The sequence below is a fragment of the Petromyzon marinus genome, chromosome 25 (genome assembly GCF_048934315.1).
Source record: "Petromyzon marinus isolate PM22_M1 ecotype Great Lakes invasive population chromosome 25, UKy_Petmar_22M1.pri1.0, whole genome shotgun sequence".
Classification (NCBI taxonomy): Eukaryota; Metazoa; Chordata; class Hyperoartia; order Petromyzontiformes; family Petromyzontidae; genus Petromyzon; species Petromyzon marinus.
This window is the reverse complement of record NC_133691.1, coordinates 16348434-16375321: the sequence shown is the minus strand read 5'-3', so window position 1 is coordinate 16375321 and position 26888 is coordinate 16348434. Positions and strand designations below refer to the sequence as shown.

The 26888-nt window shown below is 42.0% G+C and overlaps 1 protein-coding gene across 1 annotated transcript in view; it reads left to right on the top strand.

Moving 5' to 3' along the window:
- LOC142929094 (anoctamin-5-like) overlaps positions 1-18288 on the top strand; it is a gene marked incomplete at its 5' end in the record, with an annotated part of 56871 nt that extends 38583 nt beyond the window's left edge. Inside the window, one exon of the mRNA XM_076069546.1 lies at positions 18285-18288. Within this exon, the coding sequence (XP_075925661.1) occupies positions 18285-18288 (4 nt within the window). The remainder of the gene's footprint in view (positions 1-18284) is intronic.
- Between the last annotated feature and the right edge of the window lie 8600 nt (positions 18289-26888).

The window sequence follows — 26888 nt, the reverse complement described above, 5'->3', positions numbered from 1 at the left end:
GGAGTTCTCCGTGAGCATCGTGCCCGCTCCAAATCCAGAGTTGAGCCGTGGTCTCGGCACCCAGCCAGCCGCCTTCTCTTCTTGGGGCAGTCGGAGTCCAGCGCGCTATCGAAGGGCACGTGGTGAACGCTCAGGACGTGTCTCTTGAGCTTCGACTTCTGAGTCGCTCCGTACGAGCAGTCACTGCACGGGAAGGGCTTTTCCTCTGGAACACAAGACATCCACCGTTGAGCACACGCACCCGCTAATACATAATTTATTTATCACCATGCAGTGGATGCCATAGCATTACTATGTATATGGGACGTTTTATCAATCACGGTTGCTGACCACAGGCCCAAAGGCCCAAAATGCCAAATGGCCAGCAACAAATACCTCTGATTAGCACGGTTGGCTACGTATGGTACGAAAGAAGTTCAACATACGTACAAATAGTAGAAAAGCAAGATACTGATTTCCTGAAAAATATCATAATACATTTTTGGGGCTTATTTTGAAGCCCCAACATTTTGCACTTCTTCGTGTGGTTGATGTTGATGCAGAGCAACAACTATAATTTAACATTGAGGTGGTTGAGCCAGATTATTCTATTACAGCTCATTAATTACACAATAATTACCTGCAATAGAACGAGTAAATACACATGGAAGTTAGGTGTTAGTACAATGAAGAGGAAATTCCCATTGTGGAAATGACTCGGTCTATACATTCAAAAATGTTCCCTAAATTTACCCACTTGTTTAAGTAAAATTTACCCCGGTTAAGAAATAGATACTTTTTGGAATTTGTCAAGCAATGTATTTTGCTCAGTTTCCTTCCAATGGTGCTATTGGCTCCATGTCATGAGATGAAGTATCCCTGTGCAACTCTCACACAGCAGTGAACCACCTCATGTAAGAGAAGAGCTCGTGGAAGGAGATATCATTGCACTACTCATGACATCCCTTCGTGATCGTTTTTTATCCACTAGGAGGTTATTGCAATTTCCTACACATCACGCGACATCAGAAGTGTTTGCTGGAAGAAGTTTGGTAACTGGATAAGACCATCAATGAGAAGCCAGTTTAATCATGGCTCGGTGACTGAAACCCAGAGTTTCACGGTTTAACCCAACATCCGAGCAGCACCACATCAGATCTCTAGACTCCTCAGCGCAGGCATACAGATATGGTCAACATATGCGTACATTAACTAATTTGTGAAATTATGAATTACATCCAAATGAAGTGTAGTGTGTGCATTACTAGGACGTACCTAAAGGTGCCAGGTTGGGTTCATCCACCTTGGGGATGCTCTGCTCCACGCAGCCTCCTGCTTCCGTGCAGTCCATCCTCTTGATGTCCGAATTCTGGCTGTTGCTACTGCTGCAATTGGTGACGCTGGTGGTGGTCTTCTTTCTTTAATGGGCTTAGGTCTACTTCGCTTTTCCATCTTCTTCTGCTGCAAGGCCATCAACACTTTCATGCTCGTCATAGGATCGAGAGCAGCGTATGGTTTATTCTCACTGACTGGTGAAGCAGTTTGTTGATGTGGAACTAGGCCAAGGCATTCAAGAAAATTGGATTTCATGTCATTTATCTTAACGCCGCTATCTTTTGTCGAAGTGTAATCATGTTCAGGCTTCGGTCTGTACAAAAACTGTGCGTGAAGACTTTCATGAGTTTTCAGGATTTCAATAGGACTTAAAAATCCGCAGACTGAGCACATCTCATAGGGCGACGGTGGATTCAACACCGCATTGGCAAAACTGCCGTTATTCACCAAGCCTGGTGCACCCTTTATCATGTAATCCTTCTCATGGGTCTTCAAATGCCTTTTTAATTTTCCTAGCTGATCAAACCTTTTTCCGCATATGCCGCACCATTGATCACGGGTCTCCTTGTGCGTTCTTACGTGGGCTTCTAGGCACCATGCCAGCTGGAATTTTTTCCCACAGACGTCACAAGAGATACGTTTTTTCGTTCTTGTAATTCTACCGGATTGAGGTGGGGTTGAGATGGGTGCTGGTGAAGTGCCATCAATGGTGAAGGCAATTCTCCCAGCACCACCTTGACTCGCAGCGGAGTTGCTCTCGCACATCTGAAACAAAAGACAAAGGTCACGCGCATGACACCCGTGTCACGAGTGTACTCACACAGGCATACTTAAGGTGACATAAGATTCATATATACTACAACTCATTATACCAGAACTCCACAATATTGCAGTTCCTATCATGTACGATTTTACTCCTCTTATCCACCCAAATAAGATTTTGTTTAACAACAATGACGAACTACCTCCATTTTCCTAATGTTGCCCACCAAATAGGCATTTCTGTATATACACACCAACAATATAATGATGGCACCACACGTTCACTCCACTATTCACAACACTCTGACTCGCAATCTCCATATAAGATTGTAATATCATCTCTGTACGAGGGCCCGTCAAAAAGTTTTGAGAATGGACACTTTTTTTTACAAACAACTACGTAAAATAGTCTTCAATAAAAGTACAGTATAGTACTATTAATGGCACTTATAACTGAACGTCATTATCTCTCATGTTAATTATTACAATGTTAACTAGTTACCCAGGAAAGCTTCATTGAGTCTAAGTACTGCATTTTCAGAAAGGTCCCATTGCATTGAGATGTTTGTGTGAGTGGAACCCAGAGAGACCCCACCTTGCATATGGGGAAATAACACAACTTCACACAGATGGATTCAACCCACAAGCTCAAAGCATTCCTTGTTTAACAAAGTATTCAGTGTAATGTTTAATATAATTTATTTGGTAATATATAGTATCGTAGTTGTATAGTCAATATATAGCAGTGTGGTATACAGTAGGGTTGGTAAAATAATACAGTGTAATATTATTATAATCTAAGGTATAGGGTAGTGTATAGTAACGCTGCGTATAATTCAATGTTGGGGTCTGTCTATGGCAGTTTATAATAAAACATTATTTGGAGGCATATTATAATAATTTTTGCGGCATAGAAGTGTAATGTATAATGACGTATTGTTAGTAGCTCAGCTTAGTGGAGAATATATTGAGTACATTGATTATATTGATGTAGTTTATATTTAGTTCTTTCACATCGGTTTGTTGTATGATTGTTGGGTAGTTGCAGTTCTTTAGCGTCAATATACTAAATGCCTCTGTTGATATATAAACTCTGACTTTAACATCGCTACTTCCGTGACAAGTTACATGCTAATTCCTCGCATTAACATCATGTTAATCTCCCAGTTACATGCTAATTTCTGACGTTAACATCCTGCTAATATCTCACATTAACACAGCTACTTCAATGCTAAATTATTCTGTTGATATGTAAACTCCTTTGTCAAGGCGCTCTGCTCCTCCCACCCAGCTTAAAATACGCTGCCAAGCTTAGCAGTGTTCATTGGAGCGCTGTCTTTCCGACAGTTCTGTTTCTTCACCTGAGGAAGGCTACTTGTATTGTGGCCGAAACGTCGTGAGAATTTTATTGTTTAATTTTAATTATTTTATTATTTCTCTTCGACGTGACTTTACTGAAGAACCAAGAAGATGAATCCCTGCAGTCACGAACGCTTTAAATCGAAATTTATTCAAATCAAGTTGTTTTCTTTTTACCACAGTACTTTATGGAATCCTGAAGAATAAATGCATTTTTAGAAGTATTAAACTACACTTGAAGATGTGTGAGAATGTAATTCTGCAGATGCAAGCACAGGCAAACTCGTATCTGCATATACAAGTTTCTGGGCCTCCTCACTTCACCAAACCCGCATTGACCGGCATGGTGAAGTATGGTTAAACAACTCCCACGAACGACATGGTGTGGGGGAGGCCTCTATCAAAACGCTGGATCGACAAAGGGCTGATACATGTCACGACATTGTTTGTTAAGATCGTTCTCTAGTCAGCACAAGCCGTCTATGTGGACAATAGAGGGCACGACACACGTGTACAGGATGTTTGTGTGCGTATATTCCACGTGTATATCACGTCATAATTATATAAGGTCGCGATTATGCTCAAAACGAACCAAATGTATAACATCACGAATAACTTTGGAAGTCTCCAGAGCCTGAACAATATTTGAAGTAGACACTGACCCAGTTATAATTAATAGCTCAGATGTGTAGGCTTTGACTTTAACACATCCATTTCTGTGACCAGTCACAAGCTAATCACTCAGCTATTTCAATGCTAAATTCTATGCTAATTCCTTTGTCAAGGGGTGCCTCTGAGGACGTGTATGCTTTGACTTTAACATAGCCATATCTGTGACCAGTCACAAGCTAATCACTCAGCCATTTCAATGCTAAATTCAATGCTAATTCCTTTGTCAAGGCGCTTTGTTTCTTCTCACACAGCTTAAAGGTCTCGATCTGAGCTTGGCTTTGTTCGCTCCAGTGCTGTCCTCCAGACAGTCTCGTCCCTTCACCTGATGAAGGCCGCTTGTGTTGTGGCCGAAACGTCGTGAGAATTTTATTGTGTTATTTTATTTTTTCAATTTATTATTTTATTCTCATGCTACGTGACTTTACCGAAAGAACCAAAGAAGATGAACCAAGAATATGGCGTGTAGATGCTGCCATCTGCCGGCCACCAACGTGGCGTGTAGATTCTTCAAATTGAAAAATTAAAATAATAAATTGAAAATAATAAGCAAAAATCCAGATTCATATTCTTGGTTCTTTCGGAAAAGTCACGTAGATTTAAAAATAATGAAATAAATTTAATAAAAAATAAATCTGAAATAATAAAATTACTTTTATTTGTAATTTTAAAATTGGCATAATCTACACGCCATATTCTTGGTTCTTTCGGTAAAGTGACGTCGATTTGAAAATAAAAATAAAATAATTAAATGAAAATCATGAATTGTTATTATTATATTTTGATTTAAAGCTTTCGTGACTGCAGTGATTCATATTATTGGTTCTTTCAGTAAAGTCACGTAGAAGGGAAACAATAAAATAAATATTTTTAAAAATATTATATACATTTTTACTTTTCTTTTATTATTTATATTTTCTATCTACGTGACTTTACCCAAAGAACTAAGATTATAGCGTGTAGATTCTGCCAATTTAAAAATACAAAAAAATAAATGGAAAATAATAAAAGCTTTTATTATTTTCAATTTATTATTATAAAATCAAAATTTTGTTTCATTTTTTTTATCTCTGTGACTTTACCGAAAGAACCAAGAATATGAATGTGGGTTTTTTGCTTTTATTACTTTCCATTTCACACATTTTATTTGATTTGATTTGATTATTTTTTTATTTTCTATCGACGTGACTTTACCGATAGAACCAAGAATATGGCGTGTAGATGCTGCCAATTTAGAAATTAAAATAGATTGAAAATAATAATCAAAATCCAGATTCATATTCTTGGTTCTTTCGGTAAAGCCATGTAGGTTGAAAATGAAAATAAAAAAATTAAATAAAAAATACAAAAGATAAATGGAAAATAATGAAAGCTTTTATTATTTTTAATTTATTATTTTAATTTGTATTTTTTTTTTTAATTGGCAGAATCTACACGCCATATTCTTGGTTCTTTCGGTAAAGTAACGTCGATTTGAAAATGAAAATAATAGAATTAAATGAAAAAATACTAAATCATGATTTTTTTTTTACTTTTCTTTATTATTTATATTTTACCCAAAGAACCAAGAATCTGGCGTGTAGATGCTGCCACCTGCCAACGTTGTTGGCCACCAGATGGCAGCATCTACTCGCCATATTATTGCTTCCTTCGGTAAAGTCACGTAGATGGAAAATAATAATAAAATTTAAAAAATGAAAATTATGAAAGCTTTTAGTATTTTCAATTTATTATTTGTATTTTTAAATTTAATTATATTATTTTTATTTTAAAATCTGCGTGACTTTAACGAAAAAACCAAGATTTCGGCGTGCAGATGTTGCCACCTGCCGGCCACCAACGTGGCGTGTAGATTCTGCCAATTTAAAAATTAAAAAAATAAATTGAATATAACAAAAGCTTAAATAATATTAAAAGCTTTTATTCAATTGATTATTTTAAAATTGTATTTTTTTTATCTCCGTGACTTTACCGAAAGAACCAAGAATATGAATGTGGGTTTTTTGCTTTTATTATTAAAAATTTCACATTTTTATTTGATTTGATATTTTTTTATTTTCTATGGACGTGACTTTACCGAAAGAACCAAGAATATAAATTCCTGAAGTCACGAAAGTTTGTCTCAATCTACACCCAACAATGGTGGCCAGCAGATGGCAGCATCTACACGCCAGATTATTGCTTCCTTCGGTAAAAGTCATAATACTGGTAGGAACGAAGTTGTAAACTGAGTGTACCAGCCTGCAATAGATTAATGTGTCCGTCCGTCCCCTTTCAATACTTTAACGAAGTGAAATCTCGTGCTGTTGGGTGTAAAATCAGCAATAGGCAGCGCAGAGACTTGCCCTACCAGCCCACCCTGCAGGGACCTGTTAATAAAATTTAAATAATAAATTGAAAATAATAAAAGCTTTTATTTTCAATTTATGTTAAAATAATAAAAGCTTTTATTATTTTCAATTTATTATTTGTATTTTATTTTTTTGTATGTTAAAATTTCAAATGATAAATTGAAAATAATAAAGCTTTTATTAGTTTAAATATTATAATTTATATTTTTAAATTAAATATAATTATTTTTATTTTCAAATCTACGTGACTTACCTGAAGAACCAAGAATATGGCGTGTAGATTTTGCCAATTGAAAAAATAAATAATAAATTTTAAATAATAAAAGCTTTCATTATTTCAATTTTTTTGTATTTTTAATTTAAAAAGCTTTTAGTATAGCTTTTATTATAATATCATAATATTATAATATAATAATATTATAATATCATAATAATAATATCATAATATTATAATCAAAGCTTTTATTATTTTAGGATTCTCCTCCACGGCGGCCTTTGTCTCCCCCAGTAGCGATGTTTACGACACACCGCACCAGGTACTCATCTGAGGCAGAGTCGACCTCACACTCTCTTACTGTCTCAAAACAACAACCGCCATACGCCACTAAGTGGTGGTGACGTCACCACGACGCTTATGCCAGGCTATGTGCACCTTGAGGCTACGTGAAGTGTCGATCGCCGGCTGGCAGGAGGTCACGGGGCAGACCCAGGTGCCACTGGTCGACTGACTGAGATGACTGAGATTACTGGCTGATGCACCACCTGTGCCCCCTACTGTGCCAACTTGCTGAGCTTTAGCCACCCGACGCTCCGCTCGTTTTTCTGAGCGTCGCTCCTCCGCCCTCCGTTGTTGTTGGAGGGCGACTGCCTCCAACTGCCCAGTAGAGACACCGCTGGTACCAGTCATTGGCAAGTCCACTCAGCTCCACATCCTCCTGTACCACATCACTCCATCTCTTCTCTAGTCCGTGCCACGCCCGTTTAGCTCCCTCGATCCGGCCGAACAAAAGCTGTTTGGGCATGCGGTGATTGGGCATGCGGGCTACATGGCCCAGCCAACGCAGCCTTGCCTGCTGGAGGAGCTCACCGATGGGACTTTGTCCAGATCTTTTGAGGATTTGTGAGCTCCTCACACAATCCAGCCTGGTTAAACCCAGGATTGATCGTAGGCAGGCCAGCCTAAATGTTTCTAACTGGTGAAGATGCTGCATTAGGGGGGTCCACGTTTTGCAAGCGTAGAGAAGGGAGGGAATGACTGTGGCCGAGAAGAACCGAAGCTTCATGCGGAGCGACAGACCAGATAGCTTCCACACAACGTTACACAACCGATGAAAAGATAATTCGGAGTGAGGCCTCTGCTGTTAAACCGGAGCCGATCATGAGCACACTGCCCAGGTATGGAAAACTCTCCACTCTCTCCCCAACTGCCCCATCCCCGATTGGGAGTTGTGGGGGTAGAGTGCCCGATGGCACAAAATACCCAGGCAGGTGCTTCGTTTTGGTTGGGCTGATGGTAAGGCCCCACCTCTTAGTGGCACACTCCAGTTTCAGCAGCAGCGCCTCCAACTCCTCCTCTGAATGAGCAGCAATTACCAGGTCGTCGGCATACATAATGTGGTTGACCAATAGGGAGACATCCCTTGACCGCACCTGGGCATCGATCAGCCTCCCATTGTATCTGTACCAGACGTAAATTCCTCTGGTACAGCTACTGAAGGCTTCACGAACTATGTGGTCGAAATAGATGTTAAATAATGTTGGAGCCAGAGGACATCCCTGTCGCAGGGAATGGCTCTGACTCCCGGCTATGTAGTTTTACTCGGGTCTGCTCACCATCATGAAGGTCCTTAATGAGTGTGAGCAGAGGGTCAGGGACTCTAAAAGCACGAAGAACAACCCAGAGCCCAGGCCTACTGATGGTATCATAGGCCTTAGCCAGGTCAATAAAGCAGAGATGTAGGTCTAGTTGGAATTCCCTCCACCTCTGCTGTAGCAGACGGACAGAAAATATGACATTTTTGCAGGACCGCCCTTTCTTGAAACCGCATTGGGGCTCCGCAAGCCTCTCCTTAGCGTACCTAGCAAGGCGATGTTGAATAATCCTTGCCAGGACCTTTCCCGGCACACTGAGGAGTTAGATGCCCCTGTAGTTGTTACAGTCTGTGCGGTCCCCCTTCTTAAAGAGGGGGACCGCCAGGGCATCCTTCCAATCCTGCGGAACCCGTCCAGTGGCCCAGACTGTTGTAATGATGTCATGTAGGGCAGTCTACGCACAAACGCCACCCTCCCTCAGCATTTCGCTTTGGAGATCATCTCTGCTCGGTGCCTTTCCTGTTCTCGGACTCTGGATCGCCCTCAGTACTTCCTCAACGGATAGTACCTCAGCCAGCCACTCACAGAGGGTGACTTCCTCCTCCAATATTTGAGGCACTGCATCCTCAGCAGGGTCATCCCCACTTTGTCCCATGATGTTTTCCAGGCTGAGGGATTCCCCCTCCCCCAGGACCTCACAGAAATGCTCAGCAAATCTGCAAACCTGTCGCTGGCGGTCGGAGATTGGATCACCCTTCGTTCCCCTAATGATGGTGTAGTGGGTATAAATTGACGAATAAACTTCTGAGGCAACACGATATGTATTGTCTTGGCCCCTTTTTGGGCCATGGACATTAGCCCTGGCGTGATAGCGCTTCCGCCCCCTATTGACGATTAGGGGAAGCTACCAGCCCACAGAGTGGTGAGTGACGATTACCTCTACAATGGTAATAGGTGTGGCGGTGTAGGTTACTTTTTTGATGGAGTTAAATAGGAATTTGTGATCGCGGGCCATTGAGGCAGACTTCATCTCCTCATCAACCCGTGACCACCCCCCATCCTTGCAGCGCCTCACGGCTCTCCGAACCTCCGAGCGATGGCTGCGGTAAGCCTCCTCATTCTCTGACGTGGGATGCTGTAGACGATTAGAGTGGGCCTGTCGCTTTTTCTCAACAATCCTGAACACCTCCTCTGTCAGCCAGGATCTCTGGGGAGGTCTGGACCGCGTACACAAAGCAGTCATTGCAGCTGCATGAGTCACAGGCCTAAACCTCCCCCATTTACCCTCGACATCAGGATGAGTGGGGGACGATGCTCTCTCACTCACACTCACTCGCAGCGCGAGGCCGACTCATTACATCTCGTGGAGGATCGCGCTGCCGAACAAAAAAAGTTCCGCGGGTTCAGTTTGCAAGCGTGAGTTTGCATTTTAAGGCGATGGGGGCCGTCCATAAATGACGTCACGCACCTGGGGAGGGGGGGGTCAGACATTTGTGACGAGGGGGGTTGAGAAATGTGACGTCACGTCAAAATGCGCAACTTAAAATAAATATAGACAACATGTTCTACTTAGTTAAATAGACTTTTTAATAAATGTTTTCTCCTACAACATCAGAGTGCAGCGCCACATTAAATACAATGACAATAGTTTAAAGCGATTTGAAGCATGTTTTATTTTCAAAATGGAAATATGGTTTTGGGGGGGGGGGGGGCAGAGCTTTGTGACGTCAGCGAGCTCCGCGGCGGGAGCGAGCTCCGCGGCGGGAGCGAGCTCCGTGGCGGCAGCGAGCTCCGCACCCGAACGCGTTGGCACGGCCATCTTTTGGATCGCTAACACGGCTGCTTTTGTCACACGTGGACATGCTACCACCGGCATGACTGCATCGACTTGCTCATCTCTCATTGCCTTCAACATGATATTCTCATTGACTTCGTTCATGTACTTTTACATGCTTTTCTCTTTAACTTTAACATGCCAGTCTTGGTTACACATAGACTGACATTAACTTACTAATTTTTTCATTAACTTTTACATGCTTCTCTCATTAAAACACATTCTCTCTCTCTCTCTCCCGCCAGCCGTTCTTATGCTAAGTTCATTAACTTTAACATACCACGCTATTTATTACACGTAGACTGACATCGACTTGCTCATCTCTCATTGACTTTAACATGATATTCTCATTAACTTCGCTCATTGACTTTGACATACTTTTCTCATCAACTTTAACATGCTATTCTTGCTTACACATAGACTGACATTAACTTGCTATTTTTTTCACTAACTTTTACATGCATCTCTTATCAAAATACATATGCTAATCCTACATGCTAATCTGAACTCTTATGCGCTACGGAAGCAAATTAACTTTGCACTATAATCCAACATGCTAATCTAAGTTCATTTCCTTTAACATGGCACGCTATTTATTACCTTTACACTATAATAACCCATTAGCACTACTTTGGCTACCTTTGTTCTCAAAAACTTATATAAACTCTTGCTGGTAACAGCTTCTCTTCACAAGGCAGCAGACATCGTGCTGCTCGCAGCAGACATCGCGGCTGTCGCGATTTTCACCTGAAGACGATGGCTTGTGTTGCTATCGAAACGTCGTGATTTATTTTGTTTTATTTCTACCTACGTGACTTTACCGAAAGAACCAAAGAGTATGGATTCCTGCAGTCACAAAAGCTTCAAATCAAGATCGGTTTTAATTATTTATCGAGTGTGGGTAGAATCTGTGCAGAGTTGTGCTGTTTCCCCATGTGCAAGGTGGGGGTCTCTCTGGGTTCAACTCACACAGAGCCAAACGCTCATTAATATAATTGCCTAATATCTCATTGCAATGAGAAACTTCTGAAAAAAATCAGTCTTTAGACTCAATGAGGCTTTCCTGGGTAAATCGTTAATATTGTAATAATTAACATGAGGAATAATGAAGTTCACTTATGAGTGCCACGAAGAGTACTATACTGGACTTTTAATTAAGAATATTTTACGTAGTTTTTTGGAAAAAGTGTCCATTCTCAACACTTTTTGACGGGCCCTCATGCAGAAATTATATTGCAATCTTACATGAGGATTGGGAGTCAAGTGTGTCATGAATACGGACTGAACGTATTGTGCTATAATTCGCTTGCTGTTGTGTATATACAGAAAGGATCTCTGGTGGGTAACATTTGGAAATTGGAGATAGTCATTGTTGTTCATATACAAAATCTTATTTGGGTGATGATTTGAAGCTTCTGTGACTGCAGAAATCCATACTCTTTGGTTCTTTTGGTAAAGTCACGTAGGTAGAAAAATAAAATAAAAAATAACATATAACGATGTTTCTATCGCAACACAAGCGGTCGTCCTCAGGTGGAAAAAATAATCCGCTGCATCTCCGACCAGCGCCACCTAGCCAGTGAACTGGAGCACATATGAAGTGGGTAAATAATCGGCGGAGAACTTCTTGCGAGGCAACACGATATTTATTAACACTATTTTACAGGGTCCCTAACACAAAGGGGTAGCGGCCCCTTCACCCGATACCTGGGGAGGTATGGCCTCCGGACTACACGGGCCCTAACACTGGGAACCCGTTAATTCCCTGTCCTCTGGCTGGGGGCCCTAGGGGAGGCTATGCTGACCCGACCGTGCCAGGGTCTTCGGGTCCTGACCACTGGCCTCACTGAGCTCCGACCCTTGGAAGGACGACGGAGCTTGGGGTCCAGGGTCCTAACTTCAGCCCAGGTCTACAGTCTTCGGCTTGGAGATGCCTGAGCCGGACCCTTGAGAGGTCCGGCTTATATACTGGTTCGTGGCTTGCTCCGCCCTAGCCACGCCTCCCTTACAGAACTTTCTGGAAGGTGACATCATCCCCCAGTCCCCCCTCCCGGGGTCTGGGGAATGTGTCTCAGGATCCACTTCCCAGGGATTGTCGTTGGCCCCTTGGGCCATAGTCATTAACAGTGGCGTGATAGCGCTTCCGCCCCCTGTTGACGAGAAAGGGGAAGCTACCCGCTAACAGGATGGGGAGTGCCGATTAATGCCTCTACACATACACCAAGCCCTCAAGATCAATGGATACTCAGACCGCACAATCCGCAAAGCTGTATCTCCAACCATGGGGAGACAACCTTCTGAGGATCCAATAAAAACAATCACCTTACCGTACATAGCACGTGTCACCAAAAAGATTTCCAAAATCTTAAACAAACACAAGATCCAGGTCCGATTCAATACAGTACACAAAATCCGTGATTTGATCCCACCTGTGAAGGATGTCATTCCTGACATGCAATACCCTGGTGTCTACAAACTAAGTTGTGTCCTGCGGCAGCAGTTACATTGGGGAAACGAAACGTCATGTCTCGGACTGTGTTCGCGAACACAAGGCAGATTTGAAACACGGCAGAACCAATACCTCTGCCGTGGATGATCATTGTTATAACGCAGTGGGCTCGCACGATATTATTTTACCGAGACCAAGGTACTCTGCAAACCTTCGGGCTACCATCAAAGATTTGTCCATGAAGCCATCCAGAAAAATAAACACGGAGACAATTTCAACCGAGAAGATGGGTATAAGCTGAGCAATCATTGGAAGGACGTTATTAACCAAGCAAAGTCGTAACTTGCTGTGGCGCTCCCATTCTTCCCTGCCGTTTGGCTGTTATCTCCGACTCTCTGAGTTGCATTGCCCTGTTAGGTGCCTCTGCATTAATGGGCTGGGGTCTCACTAACATGGCCACCTCTGCTCCCTTAGCCTCGATGTATCGATGGTTCTGGCTGTGTGATGGGCTGTGTGTCTCACTGCGGTGGTTCTCTTGCGTGGACGTGCTTGCCTCTCACAGCGCAGTTGGCAGCGCCGCAGCTTGTGTTACACATAGACATGACATTAACTTGCTAATCTCCCTAATCTCTCTGCCTAATCTCTCCCATCAACACAGTGCTGATCTCCCATTAACACTGCTCTTGTGCCCATATGCGAGGACGATACTCTTATGCGGCGACGGAAGCTCATTTCATGCTAATCTTCTCCCTAATCTCCCCCATTAACACAACTGACGTGCTTGCATCCGGGGATGGAATTCCTTTCCAGCTCAGACCCCACCTGGTTGCCCTTCACCACGTATATAACCTCTTGTTTTAACAGCTCTCTCGCTGGTTCAGCAGTTCTACCGCTGGATTATTTTTTCCGCCTGACGACGAACACTTGTGTTGCGATCGAAATGTCGTAATGTTGTTTTTTATTTTATTTTTCTACGTACGTGACGTTACTGAAAGAACCAAAGAGTACTTATTTGGGTGGATAAGGAGCAAAATAGTACATGATAGGATCTGCACTATTGAGGACTTCTGTTATAATGAATCTGTTATAATGAATCTTGTCACCTTATGTATGCCTTTGTGAGTCCACATATGACACAGGTGTAATGCGCTTGACCTTTGTCTTTTGTTTCAGATGTGCGAGAGCAACTCCGCTGCGAGTCATGGTGGTGCTGGGAGAATTGCCTTTACCATCGATGGCACTTCACCAGCACCCGTCTCAATCCGGTAGAGTTACAAGAGTGAAAAAACTCATCTCTTGTGACGTCTGTGGGAAAAAAATTCCAACTGGCATGGTGCCTAGAATCCCACGTAAGAACGCACAAGGAGACCCGTGATCAATGTTGCGGCATATGCGGACGAAGCTTTGATCAGCAAGGAAAATTCAAAAGGCATATGAAGACCCACGAAAAGGATTACATGATAAAGGGTGCACCAGGCTTGGTGAATAACGGCAGTTTTGCCAATGCGGTGTTGAATCCGATAGAGTCACTAGAATCTGATAGTATCACTAGAGTGAGAAAACAAATCTCTTGCGACGTCTGCAGGAAAACATTCCAACTGGCATGGTGCCTAGAGTCCCACATGAGAATGCACAAGACCGGTGGTCAAAGCTGCAACATCTGCGATCAAAGCTTTGATCAGCCCTACAAACTCAGAAGGCATATGGAGACCCACGGAAATAACTCAAGGGGCGCACGTGGCATGGTGAATGACGGCAATTTTGCCAATGCGGTGTTAAAGGTGTGTCAGAGCTACTCGGATGCGAGTCATGGTGCTGGAAGAATTGCCTTTGCCATGGATGGCACCAGCAGCTCCAGCAGCAGCAGCTTGTCGAGTCCTGGTGGTGAGGAGGCAGAGTTGCAGACAATGCCACCTTCTGCAAAGGGCGCACCTGCGTGCAACGAAGTTATTGCTATCACAGCAACCGTGCATGGAACGAAGGCGCCTGCTGGGAAACGCCACGCCTGACCAGCGCCCGTCTCGACTCCACCTCACTCCCATAGTCACTAGAGTGAGAAAACAAATGTCTTGCCAAGTCTGTGGGAAAGCATTCCAACTGCCATCATGCCTAGAGTCCCACATGAGAACGGACAAAGAGACCCCTGACCAATGGCATCTGCGGTCGAAACTTTGATCAGCCAGGCAAATTCAGAAGGCATATGGAAACCTACGAAAAGGCCTATTGGATATTTCTTTGCTGTTCTATTACTGAAGCTATCAACAGAAGGTGTGTACCGGATTAATTGCACTTGTGGCAAATGCTATGTATGGCAAACAGGACGAATGATCAGCACGAGACTAAAAGAACACCACAGAAATATGAAATGCTCACAAATACAACTGTCAGCAGCAGCAGAACACGCGTGCCCACAAGGACACTCAATTGATTTTGATAATGTTGAAGTTCTGTGCAAAACTAGTTACTACGGGCCAAGACTAATTACAGAATCCATCGAAATTTAAAGAAATAAAAATAATTGTAATCGTTTGGATAGCTACCGACTTAGTGCTGCATGGGAGAGAATCATCAAATTACCGTTTGTACGGCTGTTTTAGTACACACAATGGACACTAAGTACAAGATCAATGGGCTAGCATAATGTGCATGTATAATGTACGTTGATTCATTAATCCCCCCCCAACTTTGCGGTCAAAGAGCGCACAAGTGCTGTCACCACATCTACGCCTCTATATAAGGAATTAAACAGGTGGACTTCTCCCAAATCTTGTGTTGCCTGATGAAGCTAGTTGTAATTACTGAAACGTCATACTCCGATGGTTAATGTTGTAGCTTGGCTCTCCAACACACCACACACCGGTGTGCTGTACTAGTGATGAATTGGCATGTTCTGTTTACGTGACAACCCTTACTAGTTGGCCGTCGGGTCGTGGCGGCTTTAACGACACATTTATATATTTACTTGATCCAACCCATAAAACCTGTATTATGGATATTTGTCGCGAAAGCCTACGTGTTAAACTGCCATGTATTTTTACGTCTATTGCTGTATTTTCTTACGTGCAATATATTTAATAAACCATCTTAATTTATTCATATTTTTGTTCATAGTTATATAATTGTTGCGCGTGCGGTGTGGTCAGTGGATATTGTTCAGTGGATCAAACCGAGACGAATATTTTTTGCAGCAGCTGTGGCTGCACATTGCAACAGCGCATTCCGAATGGTGTAGAACGCATCGCCCATAATCTGTATCTGTGTGCAAACACCAGGTATGGTTGGTAAGAAACACGTTTGGTTTTAAATGAATAGAACTCGAGCTTCAGCCATATTGTTCATTATAGACCCCACTTTGTAAGAATTAATCACGCAAACCTTGCGCCTGATTCATTTGAGTCGCTGTGCTCATGAGCAACAGGGCATTTGTGGCAAGGTGTTAATGTACCACAGATTAGCACGGTTGGCTACGTACACTGCGAAAGAAGTTCAACACATATTCTTTGGGTCTTTCCGTAAAGTCACGTAGATAGAACAATAAATAAAAATAAAGTGAATAAAAAAGTAAAATATATCACGACGTTTCGATCGCAACACAAGCAATCGTCATCAGGAGAAAAATGATGAAGATTGCTTGTGTTGTGATCAAAACGTCGTGATATTTTTATTATTATTTTGTATTCACTTTATTTTTATTATTTTATTGTTCTATCTACGTGACTTTATCGAAAGACCCCAAAAATATTAATTCCTGCAGTCACGAAAGCTTTAAGTCAAGATTCAAGCACAACACACTTTCATGCATTGTGGAAAGCGAGTATCCTTGCACGTACAATGCACTGGACCACATGTTCGTGTTAAGTGAGTCAGGGGCTTTGTCACTGCCTACCCCATGATATAAATAATCTCAGGGAATTCAATTGCAAGTGTGCAATCTCCCTTACGGTGGGCATCGAGGATGAGTCATACCCTGGCTTGCCAGGAGGCAGTGGATCACAACTGTGGAATCCTTTCCATCTGCACGGGATAGAACGTTGCCCCCTTGCTCACATTCGTTCGTTTTCTGCGAGTGTACTGGTTTTCCCCCACATGTAAACACTCAGTAAGTGGCTGCAAATATCGGAATGTAAAGAGAACCGCAGAGCTTGGGCGATTGTTGAGAGTGCCGGCTCACCGCCTGGCTGCTGTCTCCCCGCTCGTCTGTGGGAGACATATAGAGGTACTGAATTAGATTTATATTCTCTACATAACATGATTCCTATCTACACAAAGCACTCACAGCGTAGAGTACAGCAAGTGATATTCCACGAAATAAAAAATAAACGTACATGACCACAACAGAAGCCAATGGGTACAGCTGTGCATACACATACACAACATATACACGATTCCTACTGGTGGTTGGAACGATTCACCACTGCCGGAGAGTCAAGGAATTGTAATGATTCAGGATCATTAATGCAAACTGTCCCCGTTCTCAAACCTGAGTACGATTTAAAAGGTCATAGAACGCCTTTGTCGGAAGCAATTACTTCCCCATGTCACTGCGATGGGCAGATTCATGCCGTTGCAGTCGGCTTACACATTGTCAGTAGACCCCCCATACGCAAGCGTATGCATGTGGGTTAACCCCTCCTCCCCCCTCCATGCATACATACTAAATGGATGCCCCCTAACAGCCACACCACCACTCCCCACACGAGACAAGCACGTGACTCTCGGTGTAAATGGAGCCGGAGCGCGAATACACGTGCCGATGCCCCAAGTACAGTTGCCACCATTTCCACGACAGAACAAACCCAGGCACATTTATCAGCGAGCCCAGGTCTATTGTTAAAACTGTACAGTTCACGGTGATTAAAATCAACCATAGCCATACCCGGGGTACCAGATCTCGACACAAATCAATTCCTGCTGCCACCCGAACACTGTCCGGGGGTCAAACGCGGACAGGTGGCAGCCCAAGTCGCGAGGCCACATCTGCGCCGACTCACGGTAAACGTGTGCAGGGCCAGCAGGAAGAGCCCCGGGATCTCGGAGCGCAGCCACTGGTTCCACGCGCTGTCTCGGTCCACGTCCTCGCGTGACGACGACGACACTTCAAAATCACCTGACCGGAAGGAGGGGGGTGGGAGGGAGAGTAAGAAGGTACGAAGGGGGACCTTCTAACTCTTTCACAGTGACGCGTTCTTCGCGTGCGTCACCCTGCAGCCAACCTCTCTGCTCTCGTGTGTGAACGTGGGTCAGTTTGGTTTAATCGTTCAGAATGAATGGGGCATGACCCTGGCCCTTGTGCAACTTATTATTTTCCATGAGATAATACCAAACACATCATTAATGTGTGTGTGTGTGGCCTGCAAGCAAAACCTACATGCTCTCGAGTCATATATCGGGAGCAGTCACAGGTGGGAAAGCATTGCCGAATTCCTAGAAAGGCTCAGCTCTCTCCAACTTATGTTGAAAGCATTTATGCATTAGTTCTGCCCGTACCTCTTTGTGCCTGTGTAGTGGGCAGGCAAGTGTGGTGGAGCAGCAGGTCCAGCACACGGGGTGTCCAGCAGAGGAGAGGAACTCCCCGTGGCCCTGGCCAGGGAAGCAGAGGTCGGCGGCGCTGGGAGCGGCGTCAGTTGCGCGGCGTCTGTGGGAGAAGGCACAGGCCTCTGCTGAACATTATCATCCGCAGACACATCACACGGCTTGCCGGACACGTCACGCACTCGGCCCTGTGATTGTGGAGGTGAGACAGGTTCGAGCGTGGCAATGAATGGCTTGTCGCTGGACAAACATCGACGGCACCATCGGGAGAACTCGGCACGAACTCGTGCAGAGTTTCTGGCACCGTATGAATTTACACTCCTTGTAGGTATGTGCGTTGAACCTCTTTCGCGCCGTACGTCAGCCAGCCGTGCTAATCGGAGGTGCAGATGGATGCAATTGAAGGAAGTGGAGCAGAGATTTCAAAATGAAACAAAAAAAATTGATACAGAAATTACACAAGTCCAGGGGACTTCACCAAGGCCGTGTTATCCCAGAATCTGACAGAGCACAAAGGAAGATTGGCAATGGCAAAAAATGGCTTCATAACTATCATTGTCAGATGGCACACTTGCATCTTCAGTCTTCAGTCAGCGTCAGTAATTTAAGAATGCACGCATGATGCGTGACACCAACTAAACTGGCATCGATGCTGACTAATCACATCCTCTCCAAGATGTGGAACTCAAGAGACATGGATGCCTCTTCCAAACAGGACTACCCTTGACAATTGAGTTGTCGCCTGGGTAAAAATAAAATGAACTAGGAGATTTCAACTTGAAAATCCAAACCATCGCACCAACAGTAATGGATGGAATCCTATATGAGGCGCACACTGCAGTAGCTTCAGGTGGACTCTGGTACCTGCTTTAACGTCTGTGTGAGAAGCATCTTCTCCCACTGAAATTCAAACAAAGTTGACAGTTAGACAGGACATGTTTAAAACATCCACAGTAAAATTCAAGTATGTATACCATTAAAGTAAACCTTTTTTTTTACCAGGTAAGGCCCATTGAGAGCTATATAGCTCTTTTTCAGAAGCGACCTGGCCACAAATTATAGCTTAACGAAGTGGCTTATCACGTGGAAATTTATAGTAGCCAAATACTCTAAACGCATTACTTACAAATAGCTCACAAAGCGGTTATCCTCCCACTACCCTTGGGTTACCTCCTGTCCCGGTCCAGCCGAGACAGTCTGTGAATTGGCATCTGTGTTTGGGTGGCATGAATTAATTTGTACCGAGATCTGGTACCGGTACTGTGCTGAACTTTACTACTGCATGGTTGTTGACAGACCTAGACCGACTGAAACATAGGTCTGGGTTTGATCTCCATAGTGGAAAAGGTGGTAACCCGAAAACTAACCCAAACCCTTCCACATTCAACGATAAACACTTTAAAACCGAGTTCGCTCGGAAATGGCCCCACTAAACCGCACGTATGTAAACGTTTGACTTCAGTGGTTCCTCCGCCGCATGCGAACGATGAAGTGCACGGCCTCTCGTGATGATGACCTCACACCCGCATGGCTGCACGAAAGGCGGTGCTGACGAGCATGAGGCAGGTGGAAGAGGCAAAACGAGGAGGCAAGATTAGAGTGCTGTAGTCGGTGGGGTATAGTGGGGCCTATTTCCAAATGATTGATTTATGTGGAAATGAAATTGGTCAAGAGCCCGTTACTTTGTAAACATTAGCATGTATCTACTTTAATGCCAAGTCTGCAGGGGTGGGAAAGATGAGGTCTATTCATTCTGGTGGGCAAAGAGAATTTAGACACTCCAAGTTAAGTCTGGTGGCATACGGATAAAATGCACCTTACAAATGTAAATAATGATTATTAATCAATCTTCTTCTTCACTCCCACGGTGTTTCCAACCAGGGTTAGGCCATGTAATGATCTGACGTGCTGTACACTTGTACAGTGTTACTGAATTATTGTATCATTATGAATTCAGTGCATCTTCTGCGACCTTTCCCTAGATCCCCCTCTTGTGTATAACCTGGCCTGCTGACGTCAGGGCCGTAAGCCTCAGATCCCTTTCCCTGCCAGCAGCAGGCGCTATGCTGTTACATTACGATTCTATGCCACTACACAGGGACTCCTCTACTTACGAACATTCGACTTACGAACTTTCAGAGATATGATCAAACCTGTCCGTATGTCCAGTTTCCTGTTCGGACCGAGAGTCGCAAGTTCAACCACCGCACAATAGGTGGTGATGGTGGCATCTACATCTGCAGAACGTGAAGAACCAGAGGCAACTGTTAAAGCCATTCCCCGTGTTTAGTGTACAAGTCGTAAAACGTGTTTGAAATCGATGGGAGTAAAGTTGGACTCACGAACAAATCGACTTACGAACAGACCTATGGAACCGAACTCGTTTGTACGTACAAGAGTCTGTATATGGTGGTCACTCTGAACAACACAGACCCAGCCTCCTTTTTACTATTTTTGGTCCATTAGGACATTACCAGATGCATCTTTCTGTGCTAACGGCCACACAATACACATTAGACGTGTCACAACAGGTCACGTTTAATAGTCTAACCTTGTCTGGAGTAAGTCGCATACGGTAGACATTTCTGCACATTTGCAGAATTACATGCCTATGACAAAGGAACCATGAGTATTGCATTAGACAGGGGTGCTTGATCATGTGTGGATGCAGATTCCCGCAGCAATAGAGGGAATAGGTTGTTCGCAGCGCCACTGATTAATCAGAATCAGAATCTATTTTATATCCTGGAGGAATCCGATGAGCTATGAAGATCTTTTTCACATATGTCCAGTAGGGGAGGGTCAGCGAGCTATTTCCAAAACCGATGAGAGGCAAGATGGAGAAAATGTAAGCAAATTGCTAAAAATACAAAGTACATACATTCCTGCCAATTTGTCAACCAATGCAATCTTGGGCAAGGTAGCAACACAACAACCACAGCTCCAGACCACGACAAGACTCCACAAAGTTCCTCAATTGCATTGCATTAAAATTGAACGTTTAATGAGCGACATTTGAAATAGCATTACCAAATGACAATATTCCCTTCGAATACTTGACTAATGAATGAGGCTAAGACGCTTGCAGTAATGTTCAAATATGCATCACAAGCCATTCAGAAGTGGTAGGCCTCACGTGACCACAGGGCACCACAGTGGCAATATGTTAACTACTTCGCCTGGTACGCAGGAGGCCGTGGATTCAATCCGGACCCTGTTGCCTGCTGTATATTTTGAGGTTGCATGTCTCTCTCACTACATTTAGAATAAACATCACGCGTTTAGAGTATTTGGCCTCTATAAATTTCCACGGGATAAGCCACTTCGTTGAAGATAACATTTGTGATAGCCAGGTTGCTTCTGAAAAATAGCTCCATAGCTCAGTGGGGCCTCAAACTAGTAAAATAAAAAAATATAAATTTTGATTTAAAGCTTTCGCGACTGCAGTAATTCATATTCTTAGTTTTTTCGGTAAAGTCACGTTGAAGAGAAACAACAAAATAACAAAATATATATAAAACAATAAAAAATTCTCACGACGTTTCGACCATAACTCAAACGGTCATCATCAGGTGTGTTGGTTTGCATAAATTTATTTTTAAACGGCACATTTATTTATTTATAAAAAAACGTTGGCGTCACGCGCAGCGATTGGCAGTTTGCCCAGGACTAGTCCATCTATTTTTTTTTGAAAAGAGGAGGGGGGAGACGAATTTTTTTTTATAATGTATGCTGTCTGAAAGCCACTGTAAGCGTGAACAATCAATCAAGAACTGAAATGATTTATCAAATCTTTCCAATGATTGCTAAGATAGAATCCATCTTCTCGGTTGAAATTGTCTCTGTGCTTGTATATGTGGATAGCCTCATGAACGAATCTCTCATGGAAGCCAGATGGCTTACAAAGAACCTCCGTCTTGGAAAAGTCAATGGCATGTGAGCCTACTGAATTAGAACAATGATCTGCTACGGCCGAGGTGTTGGTCCTACCGTGTTTAAGGTCTGCTTTATGTTCACGAATGCGGTCCAAGACATGGCGTTTGGTTTCTCCAATGTAACTACTACCACAGAGGCAACTTAGTTTGTAGACACCAGGGTATTGTATGTCCGGAATCACATCTTTTACAGACGGAACCAGATCACGGATTTTATGTAATGTGTTGAAACGGACCTGGATCTTGTGTTTATTCAAGATTTTGGAGATCTTTTTTGTGATCCCAGCAATGTAGGGTAAAGTGATGGTTTTGAAAGGCTCCTCAAGAGGGTTCTTCTTCATGGTTTGAGTGATAGCTTTGCGGATTGTATAGTCGGAGTAACCATTAGCCCTAAGAGCTTGGTGTACGTGCTTGAGTTCACTGCTTATGTGTTCCTGGTCGGATATGCATTGGGCTCTATGATACAGAGTCTTGATGAGAGAATTCTTCTGTGATGGATGGTGGTGGGAATCCGGTTTCAGATAAGCATCCGTATGGGTAGCTTTCCTGTAGACAGAGTGGCTCATTGAACCATCAGGTCTCTTTTTAATTAGGACATCCAAAAAAGGTATCTTGCCATCTATTTCGACTTCCATGGTAAATCTGATGGCTGGGTGTATGGAATTGATGTGGTCGAAGAATTGGTCTAGAGCAGGCCGGCCATGTGGCCAGATGACAAAAGTGTCATCCACGTACCTCTTCCATAAGGTTGGGCGCAGAGTGGCAGTCTGGATGGCGTCAGTCTCAAATTTCTCCATGAAAATGTTAGCTATAACTGGAGAAAGGGGGGAGCCCATTGGGGTGCCCTCAGTTTGTTTGTAGAAAGTTCCATTCCAAGTGAAGTATGTATTGGTTAAACAGTGTCTCACCAGGGGGGGTACCTCAGTGTTTAGTCCTTGATGAACCAAGTCTTCAATGATTGCAATGGTGTCAGGTACAGGAACCTTGGTGAATAAGGAAACTACATCAAAACTGACAAGCAGGTCGTCTGGGGACAGGGAAATACCCTTGATTGTTGATACCAGGTGAGTAGAATTTTGTACCGCAGAGGTGGTCTTTCCAGTGAAAGGACGCAGGATTTCAGACAAAAAACGAGCTAGTTTGTAGGTGAGGGAGCTGATAGTAGAGACTATGAGACGAAGAGGTGTATCAACTTTATGTATTTTTGGTAAGCCGTATAATCTTGGTGGCCTGGCAGCAGAAGGTTTCAACGAAAACTGTTTAGATTGATCAATTAATGCGGTTGAATCAGAAATTATTTTGTTGGTTTGTGTGACGAGGCTGTTGGTGGGATCTCTTTTTATTTTTGTATAACCACCATCGTCGAGTAATTCTTTAATTTTGTTGTTGTATTCTATTTTATCCATGATGACAGTAGCATTGCCTTTGTCAGCTGAGATAACTACAATATCATTCCTCTTTTTTAATTTATATAATTCAAAACGCTCATCTTTGCTGAGGTTGCTAGCTGGCATCTTAGCGTTTTTGAGGGTTGCAGCGATTTCAGATCTTGCTACGTCTGCAGCGATGTGACCCAGGCCCCTGAGAGCAACGTCTACTTGGGCAATTATATCATTAACTGGTATGTGTTTAGGTGTGACTGCAAAGTTTAGACCTTTAGCTAAAACGGATTTCAGACCATCGGAAATAGAACTGTTACTGCGATTAATTACGACTTTATTAACGTCTAACTTTTTGGTGTGTGGGTCCGGTCTTTTGTTGAAGAGGAGGTTAAATTTGGAAATCAGGTTTTCCTTACATTTGGTCGACATAGTAGCAGCTGAAGAGGCAGTCATATTGTCTACATGTTCCCAATCCGATGTGGACATTATTGCCGTCAAAATCTTGAATAAACACAAGATCCAGGTCCGTTTCAACACATTACATAAAATCCGTGATCTGGTTCCGTCTGTAAAAGATGTGATTCCGGACATACAATGCCCTGGTGTCTACAAACTAAGTTGCCTCTGTGGTAGTAGTTACATTGGAGAAACCAAACGCCATGTCTCGGACCGCATTCGTGAACATAAAGCAGACCTTAAACACGGTAGGACCAACACCTCGGCCGTAGCAGATCATTGTTCTAATTCAGTAGGCTCACATGCCATTGACTTTTCCAAGACGGAGGTTCTTTGTAAGCCATCTGGCTTCCATGAGAGATTCGTTCATGAGGCTATCCACATATACAAGCACAGAGACAATTTCAACCGAGAAGATGGATTCTATCTTAGCAATCATTGGAAAGATTTGATAAATCATTTCAGTTCTTGATTGATTGTTCACGCTTACAGTGGCTTTCAGACAGCATACATTATTAAAAAAATTTCGTCTCCCCCCTCCTCTTTTAAAAAAAAAATAGATGGACTAGTCCTGGGCAAACTGCCAATCGCTGCGCGTGACGCCAACGTGTTTTTAAATAAATAAATAAATGTGCCGTTTAAAAATAAATTTATGCAAACCAAAACTTTCGTGACTTCAGGAATTCATATTCTTGGTTCTTTCGGTAAAGTCACGTCCATAGAAAATAAAAAATTATCAAATCAAATAAAAATGTGAAATTTTAAATAATAAAAGCAAAAACCCACATTAATATTCTTGGTTCTTTCGGTAAAGTCACGGAGATAAAAAAATACAATTTTAAAATAATCAATTGAATAAAAGCTTTTAATATTATTTAAGCTTTTGTTATATTCAATTTATTATTTTAATTTTTAAATTGGCAGAATCTACACGCCACGTTGGTGGCCGGCAGGTGGCAACATCTACACGCCGAATTCTTGTTTTTTTCGTTAAAGTCACGTAGATTTTAAAATAAAAATAATCTAATTTAATTAAAAAATACAAATAATAAATTGAAAATAATAAAAGCTTTCATAATTTGCATTTTTTAATTTTTTTATTATTTTCTATCTACGTGACTTTACCGAAAGAAGCAATAATATGGCGTGTAGATGCTGCCATCTGGTGGCCACTAACGTTGGCAGCTGGCAGCATCTACACGCCAGATTCTTGGTTCTTTGGGTAAAATATAAATAATAAAGAAAAGTAAAAAAAAATCATGATTTAGTATTTTTTCATTTAATTCTATTATTTTCATTTTCAAATCTACGTTACTTTACCGAAAGAACCAAGAATATGGCGTGTAGATTCTGCCAATTTAAAAAAAAAATTGCAAATTAAAATAATAAATTGAAAATAATAAAAGCTTTCATTATTTTCCATTTATCTTTTGTTTTTATTTATTTAATTTTATTATTTTTATTTTCAACCTACATGGCTTTACCAAAAGAACCAAGAATATGAATCTGGATTTGGATTATTATTTTCAATCTATTTTAATTTTTAAATTTGCAGCATCTATACGCCATATTCTTGGTTCTATCGGTAAAGTCACGTCGATAGAAAATAAAAAAAAATATCAAATAAAATCAAATAAAAAGTGTGAAATGGAAAATAATAAAAGCAAAAAAAAACACATTCATATTCTTGGTTCTTTCGGTAAAGTCACAGAGATAAAAAAAAATGAAACAAAATTTTGATTTTAAAATAATACATTGAAAATAATAATAAAAGTTTTTATTATTTTCCATTTTTTAATTTTTAAATTGGCAGAATCTACACGCTATAATCTTAGTTCTTTGGGTAAAGTCACGTAGATAGAAAATATAAATAATAAAAGAAAAGTAAAAATTTAAATAATATTTTAAAAAATATTTATTTTATTTTATTGTTTCCCTTCTACGTGACTTTACTGAAAGAACCAATAATATGAATCCCTGCAGTCACGAAAGCTTTAAATCAAAATATAATAATAACAATTCATGATTTTCATTTAATTATTTTCTTTTTATTTTCAAATCTACGTGACTTTACCGAAAGAACCAAGAATATGGCGTGTAGATTATGCCAATTTAAAAATTAGAAATAAAAGTAATTTTATTATTTCCGATTTGTTTTTTATTTAATTTATTTCATTATTTTTAAATCTACGTGACTTTACCGAAAGAACCAAAAATATGAATCTGGATTTTTGCTTATTTTAAATTTATTATTTTAATTTTTCAATTTGCAGAATCTACACGCCACGTTGATGGCCGGCAGATGGCAGCATCTACACGCCATATTCTTGGTTCATCTTCTTTGGTTCTTTCGGTAAACTCACGTAGCATGAGAATAAAATAATAAATTGAAAAAATAAAATAACACAATAAAATTCTCACGACGTTTCGGCCACAACACAAGCGGCCTTCATCAGGTGAAGGTACGAGACTGTCTGGAGGACAGCGCTGGAGCGAACAAAGCCAAGCTCAGATCGAGACCTTTAAGCTGTGTGAGAAGAAACAAAGCGCCTTGACAAAGGAATTAGCATTGAATTTAGCATTGAAATGGCTGAGTGATTAGCTTGTGACTGGTCACAGATATGGCTATGTTAAAGTCAAAGCATACACATCCTCAGAGGCACCCCTTGACAAAGGAATCAGCATAGAATTTAGCATTGAAATAGCTGAGTGATTAGCTTGTGACTGGTCACAGAAATGGCTATGTTAAAGTCAAAGCCTACACATCTGAGCTATTAATAGTAACTGGGTCAGTGTCTACTTCAAATATTGTTTAGGCTCTGGAGACTTCCAAAGTTATTCGTGATGTTATACATTTGGTTCGTTTTGAGCATAATCGCGACCTTATATAATTATTGCGTGATACACACGCTGAATATACGCACACAAACATCGTGTACACGTGTGTCGTGCCGTCTATTGTCCACATAGACGGCTTGTGCTGACTAGAGAACGATCTTAACGAACAATGTCGTGACATGTATCAGCCCTTTG